This window comes from Homalodisca vitripennis, unplaced genomic scaffold (assembly GCF_021130785.1).
Source record: "Homalodisca vitripennis isolate AUS2020 unplaced genomic scaffold, UT_GWSS_2.1 ScUCBcl_3;HRSCAF=271, whole genome shotgun sequence".
NCBI lineage: Eukaryota > Metazoa > Arthropoda > Insecta > Hemiptera > Cicadellidae > Homalodisca > Homalodisca vitripennis.
This window is the reverse complement of record NW_025776137.1, coordinates 350,702-358,271: the sequence shown is the minus strand read 5'-3', so window position 1 is coordinate 358,271 and position 7,570 is coordinate 350,702. Positions and strand designations below refer to the sequence as shown.

General features: G+C 38.5%; 1 protein-coding gene across 1 annotated transcript; it reads left to right on the top strand.

Moving 5' to 3' along the window:
• The first annotated feature begins 6,179 nt into the window (after positions 1-6,179).
• Positions 6,180-7,004, top strand: LOC124370114. Its single transcript, XM_046828405.1, has one exon. The coding sequence runs from the start codon at positions 6,180-6,182 to the stop codon at positions 7,002-7,004; it is 825 nt and encodes a 274-aa protein (XP_046684361.1).
• The last annotated feature ends 566 nt before the right edge of the window (positions 7,005-7,570 follow it).

The following is a 7,570-nucleotide window of genomic DNA, read 5'->3' as shown; positions in this document are numbered from 1 at the left end:
AATGCTATATCATCTAAAAGTTTGAATTATTCAATTAGTTAGTGGTAAATGATTAAAGTTCTTTTAAAAAATTAAACTTTTGTTTTCAGTTAGAACCTTATTATTCAGTTCATACCACATTGTTCCACCATACTAAGTCCCATGTACAGTCTTCTTAAGAAGGACACACCTTTTAATTTTGATAAGAATTGTATCGCAGCTTTTGACAAAGTAAAAGAGTTACTTTCAAACGCACCAATTTTGGCACATTATGACACTAATTTGCCTTTGAAGTTAGCCGTAGATGCTAGTTCAGTTGGCTTGGGAGCCGTCCTAAGTGTTATCTCACCAGGTGGTATAGAGAAACCAATAGCCTATCAGTCACGCACACTCTCACAAGCTGAGTGGAAACTATTCACATATAGAGAAAGAAGCTCTGGCTATCGTATTTGCAGTCAAAAAGTTTAATCAATACTTGTACGGTCGGAAATTTATTTTGTACACTGATCACAAACCTCTTTTAAGTATCTTTGGAAATAAAAAAGGGTTACCTATCTTTGCTGCCGGTCGCATGCAAAGATATGCTTTGTTCCTGTCCGGTTACGAATTTGACATTCAATACGTAAAGACGGAACTAAATAATGCAGATATGTTATCTAGATTGCCTTTAAGTGTCAATCACAACAATGCTACTGATGAGTTTGCGTGGCAAGGTACATATTTACATTGTATTCAAGAAAGCTCATTACCTTTGACTTTTGAACATGTAAAATCAGATACACAGAAAGATCCAGTTTTAAGTAAAGTGTATGGCTACATTATACACGGTTGGCCTAATGTCATTCCTGAGGGAAGCGAAGAGCTTACTCCGTATTTTCCAGAGACAGAACGAACTGACAGTTGAATTTGGAGTAATTATGTGGGGTTATAAAGTAGTCGTACCAGTAACTTTAAGGGATTATGTACTTAAAGAGCTTCATTCTAGTCATTTAGGTATTGTGAAAATGAAATCGGTAGCACGCAGCTACGTCTGGTGGAACGGTATTGATGAACAGATCACAAATATGGCTAACAGTTGTTCTTCCTGTCTCCGGGAACGGAACAACCCGTCAAGGAGTCAATTACATGTTTGGCATTATCCTTCCGCTCCCTGGGAACGTATTCATGTGGACTACCTAGGACCTTTTAAAAATAAAATGTATTTAATCGTCATTTACGCTCACTCAAAATGGTTAGAAGTAGGCGAAGTTAGTTCAACTTCCGCTAAACTAGCTATAAGTTTTCTAAGAGAGCTATTTAGTCGCTTTGGTCTACCTGTTAATTTACATTCTGACAATGGACCACCCTTTACCTCATCGGAGTTTAAACAGTTCATGGAAATGAACGGTATAAAACATACTTTCAGTCCTGTGTATCATCCAAAAAGTAATGGTCAAGCAGAAAACAGCGTGAAATTTGCTAAAGACAAATTAAAGCGAGCATTTCATGACAACGCAGATGCTAGCGTAGCCTTGAGTAGGATATTGTTTGACTACCGTAACTCTGTACATAGTACTACCAATGAAACACCAAGCAAGATAATGTTTGGCAGGAAACTGCGCACCCGGTTGGATCTATTGAGACCAAACATTACCCAGTTTGTAAATAAGAAACAAGAGGAGAGCAAAAATAGTTTTAATAAAAATATTACTAGGGTAGTTTATCCAGGTCAAACTGTATTAATGCGAGATTACAGGTCAAACAACAAATGGTTGCAAGGTATTGTAAATAAACAAATCAGTCCTGTTATGTATGAAATAGAGTTAAATTCTGGCATTGTAACGAAACGTCACATAGATCAACTGATCGGTCTGAGTGACAGTTCCCTAGACAGAGACTCGAGTGCAGTAGCAGAAAACTGTACCGAGAAACGTGACAACCCCGACTTCCGCAAGCGCAGACGTAGACTTGGCAGCGCCGCAATACCAATCGCAGTGTAACTCTCCCCCTGCACATGACGTAAATCGATCGCCAGTTGGCATGGCAACCACTACGGCGAGTGGTGGAAGGTCATTCTCTTCCCCCTCTACCCCGCACCGTACTACACCCGTATCAGCGCGCGTAAAATCAGCTGTTCTTGACAGCACCTGTCAAAGTCGGATGCGACGCTATCCTGAGCGCACTAGAAAACCTGTAAATAAACTTGACTTATAATAAAGATGTACTTATTCAGTAATGGTTGTGTATTATGTTATATTATGTGTTTTTCTTTTTATTATATTGTGGTTTTATTAAGCGTTTATTTGAATTTAAACTTGTTTAGTGTTTACTTTTTGTCAACTTGTTGCTAATTATAGAATCATGTCATATTAGTACTTTATCAATTATTACTTTAACCCTGCATCGGGCGCATACTGGAGGTTAGCTCCAGGTTGCTCTATTTTTCTAAATATCTTTAAAAAGCGTGTGACCTTGAGTGTCGCCAGTTTTGCCCATCCCCACTCCTTTCTTTATCGATCGATCACCCAGCCGGTTTGCCCGCTTTCTCTTTTTTGTCAGTGTGAGGACGTATTTACGTTGGGGCTGGAGGCTGCTTCCCTGTGCGCCCGTGCGTGTAACAATTATACCTGGAGGTAAACTCCCTGTGCGACCAACCGTGTTCCGTAATATCATGAATGTTCTATTGATTGGACTTAGTGATTATTTTATTTATTGCTGTTAAAAGTGTTTAAAGAAAGTTTTTAATTAGTTTTTTTGTTATTTGTAGACAGTTTTACGTATGTTCTGTAACATTTATAATTTTTATTGTTAGTTACAATGGATGTAAGTGAGGAAAACAGGTTAGCTAGGCTTCTGCTTAGTGTCGAAAGAGAAGAAAATGAAGTACTAGGAAGACCTACTGGTGCATTTGTTCGACAACTGTTCAACGAATCGGATGAAGAAGACACCAATGTGGCTGGATCTGACGACGATGAAGGACATGTTCATCTTGCTCAGGAGCTGGAAGGCAATGAGGTGCAAGGGCATGAAGAAGGTAGTGTATTTTTAGGAAATATGTCAGACGATTTTGATGAACTTGATATTATCCCTATTCATAATCGTTTGCATGGTGATATTGTCACAAAAGCAGATGGGTCTCAAGCTTATATTAGCAGGAACAGAAAAATGTTATGGAATATGCAACCCAGTCAAGAACGTAGAACACCTGCCAGAAACATACTCAGAATGAGGATGGGTTGCACTGTTGGTGTAGCAAAAGACGCTAAAACTGCTTTAGATATTTGGAGCTTGTTTTTCACAGATTCCATGATTTTAGATATTACACAATCAACTAATGTTTGGATTAATAGTAACAAGGAACGGTACAGTCGTGAGAGAGACGCAAAAAGAAACCACACCAGAGGAATTAAAATGTGTATTTGGCATTTTGTATATGGCAGGTGTCATGAAGTCTTCACACCAGATACTTGAAGAGCTTTGGAGTGGCGATGGATTTGGTGTAGAATTTTTTAGATGTGCAATGTCTATCAAAAGATTTAAGTTCCTGCTCACTGCAATGCGGTTCGACGACATCACAAGTAGAGAAGATAGACAGAAACTTGACAATTTGGCTCCGATAAGGGATTTATTTGAAGAATTTGTTGAAAATTGCAAACTTCATTACAGAGTGAGTGAGTTTGTAACTTTAGATGAAATGCTGGAATCTTTTCGTGGAAGGTGCAGTTTTCGACAATATATCAAAAACAAGCCAGCAAAATACGGACTCAAGATCTATGCGCTAGTATGTGCAAAAACATTTTACACGGCAAATTTGGAAGTATACGCGGCAAGACAACCCCCTGGTCCTTACCAAATAGATAATTCTGCGAGGAGTGTTGTGCACCGCATGATCGAGCCCATATCAGGATCTGGAAGAAAACGTCACCATGGACAACTGGTTCTCCTCTGTACCATTATGCTTCGATCTAATGAATGATCATCGTCTTACAATGGTCGGAACTTTGAGAAAGAACAAGCGGGAGATTCCAAGTGCATTTCTGGAAACAAAGCACAGACCCGTGAACAGTTCTATGTTTGCTTTCAAAGACAAATGCACAATGGTATCCTTTGTCTCCAACAAGAAAAAACATGTAGTGCTTGTATCGACTCTACACAATGATGATACAGTTGACAACAACCCAAACTCTCCAACTGTAGGGAAACCTGAAATTGTCTTATTTTACAACAGTAGTAAGGGTGGAGTGGATACGGTGGATAAGTACAAGGAGTCCTATTCAACTGCTCGAGTTTGTAATCGCTGGTCAATGCCAATTTTCTACTCTCTGTTGGATATAGGTGCGCTAAACACCTTCATAATACTAAAGGAAAACGCCAAAGAACCGAAAATGAAAAGAAGAATCTTTTTACGAACCCTTGCTAAGGAGTTGTGCCAAGACCATATGCGCTCAAGGATAACTATCAGGAGCACACCAGCAAATGTAAAACTGAGAATTTGTAAAATCATGGAGATTGCTGATCCACGTCCAACAAGAAGTGCCCCGCCTGAAGACGTTCAATCGGCCAGATGTTACAGCTGTGATTGGAGAAAACATCGTCTTTCCAAGACCCGGTGTTCAAAGTGCAAGTTTTTTATTTGCAGAGAGCACACTGCTCCAGCTATCTGTGTCATGTGCACTGAGTCTCGTGTGCCGTCCGAAGAAGACATGAGTGAGTAGTTCAGTTTGCTAAGGAAATTTGGTTACCCATTTTTGTAAGTTTTTCAAAATGTTTGCATTAGCTTAATTAAATACGGTCTAATATTTTAATTTTATAGTTGACAAAGAAAACATAAAGTAACGCTTTTGTCATTTTTACTAACTTCTACAAATAATATTTTTTTTTGTTTATTGCCGATTTTGTTCAAATCTTGTAAATTTAAATCTTATAATTTCAATTCTTATTTTAATTTGTATTGTTTAGTTAAGTTTTAATAGTACTCATTAGTTATGTTTAGTTATATTGTTAGATAATATAAGTTAGTGATACGTGCGATATCATTATGTTAGCTTATTTCATAAATTATTGCTTACATTTGTATTTTATTTAACGAATATATTTACATAAGATATTTAGGGAGCTTTTCTACAAACAATTGAGTTTTATAAATACACTTTTTATTGGGTGTATGTTAAATAAACCTTTTTGGAATAACGTATTTGTACTTAATTCTAAACCTGGAGGTAACTTCCTGGTGCGCCCGATAACGTTTCAAAATCGATGCGCCCGATCAAAGGTTAAGTATCAAGAGAAGCATTCAAACTATTGAAGGACAATTAATTTTTAAATTTGAATTGTTTGTAATTTCTGAATTTAATAGGGAGGAAATTGTTATATATGAATATTCTTTGTATCATTATCTAGTAAGTTTAGATATATTTGCAACAAGTGCACCTCACCCCATATGACGTAATGTTTCGGCTGTTTTAATCGTATGATTTTGAATAAACGGCATTGGCTACTCGAGATCACCTGACCCCCCTCTCCTTTGGTCACTGCCTCGTCCGAGCATTCCTTGAGCCGCTGTAGGGAGTCAACTCCCAGTCTCACTTGCCACACCACCCCTCGTGTGGCCGTGTTCTAAGAAATGTAAAAGTGTTCTTTATTTCGATTCACCCGCCCCCGGCATAAGTATTGTTATTTAGAACAAACATAACAAATGGCGACGAGGATGGGATAACATAACTTTCCCGACTGTTTGAAAACTAGTTTTGTGGTCTCCATCCACAAATCCTCTGATATCTCGGATGTTAAGAATTATAGACCAATAGTTATTCAACCAGCGCTGGGCAAGGTCTTTGAAGCCCTAGTCCTTGATCGAATCAGTTTCAGCTGCAAAAGTCTCCTAAACTCCGAACAGCATGGGTTTTCACGGGGAAGATCAATTACTACGAATCTTGTTCTATACGACCATTATATTCGATCTTCCTTCAGCGCCGGCTATCAGGTTGATAGTATCTTCTTGGACTTTAGCAAAGCCTTCGACACCGTGAGTCATCGTCATCTGGTTGCGAAACTGGCTTCATTCATACCTTACCGATCGGATGTTAATGGTTAGATCTTCTGGTGGTTTTTCCCAGCCCTTTCATGCTTCATCGGGTGTCCCCCAAGGTTCACATCTCGGCCCCTTTCTCTTTTGCATCTTTCTAAGCGACATCACCAAATGTATCAGTTCTGACTACCTTATGTTTGCTGATGATATAAAAATCTTTACTTCTGTTAGTTCCATTGATGACTGCCACAGACTTCAGGTCAGTCTGCGTAGTATCTACGATTGGTGTGGTTGGAACAGCATGAAACTTAATATTAAGAAATGTCACGCCATATCCTTTCATCGTTCCGCTGGATATATCCACTTTGAGTACTCGCTTGATGGTTCATCGTTGGAGAGAGCTTATTCCACACGTGATTTAGGTGTTATCCTGTCTGCCAACCTGAGCCCAAATGACCACATAGACTCAATCATTAACAAGGCTTCTCGGATGCTCGGATTTGTTATCAGGACTTCAAGAAGGGGACTTAGCATCGAAGCAATGAAAACAGTGTATGTGTCCTTGGTGAGATCTGTATTGGAGTTTGGCAGTGTAGTGTGGTCACCTTATCAACTAGGTCAGATTCAAAGACTGCAGCGAATTCAGGATAGGTTTGTGCGTGTGGTCGGGGTCAGATTGGGTTTCGAGTATTTGGATGTGCCGGTGCGTGCTGTGGAAGAGTTTCTGGGCCTGAATCCTCTCATTGTGAGAAGGCAGTTGCACGACCTGACATTTCTTCAGAGGGTGCTTGTTGGGGATCTGGACTGTCCTGCCTTGCTTCGCTTGATCAACATAAGACTTCCCGGCCGGACTTGCTCCGCGGACTTCTTCTGCCGTCCCTCATGTTCTACCAACCATGAATTGAACAGCGTCATCCCTCGTCTGCACAAGCTTGGAAATCTGGTCTCCGCGAACTATGATTTCTTCTACGACAGCACTTCTAGTCTGAGGACTTTATTCCTATCCTTAGAGAACTGACTTTCGAAATCTATTCGAAATCCAAACACATACTAAACAAATCGAAATACTAAACAACAGCGGCATTTAACTGATTTCGGGTGTATTTCATTAACAAGGCTCATATCTGTCTTTATTGTTTATTGTATTGTATTTATTTTAATCGTCTCTTAGGCTATTGTGTATTCGGCATCTTCTGTTGTTAATTATTTAAATTGTTATGTATTTATCTTTTCCGTAGCATGTTCAAGTTGTTACGTATTTATAGTAGTTACTAGTATGTATTGTTAATTTTTCATAGTCTATTAGTGTTATCGTTGACTATCATTATGTTGTTATCAATTGTTTTCGTTTCTGGTTCTTGGTGTTACTCATGTATCTAGTTATGTTATTTTCATTCAAGGATCTAGCTTTTTACTGTACAATTTTGTTAATGTTACTTATTAGTGTTTTCGATGTCTATCTTATGTTGTAATCAATTGTATTCGTTTCTGGTATTTAGTGTCATTCATCTATCCAGTTTGTTATTTTCATTAAGTATCTAACTTTTTACTATACAATCTTGTTAATATTACTTATTATATATT

Bases quoted from the DNA above. Each gene is read 5' to 3' on its own strand.
- LOC124370114 (XM_046828405.1), top strand. From the start codon at position 6,180: ATGTTTGCTGATGATATAAAAATCTTTACTTCTGTTAGTTCCATTGAT.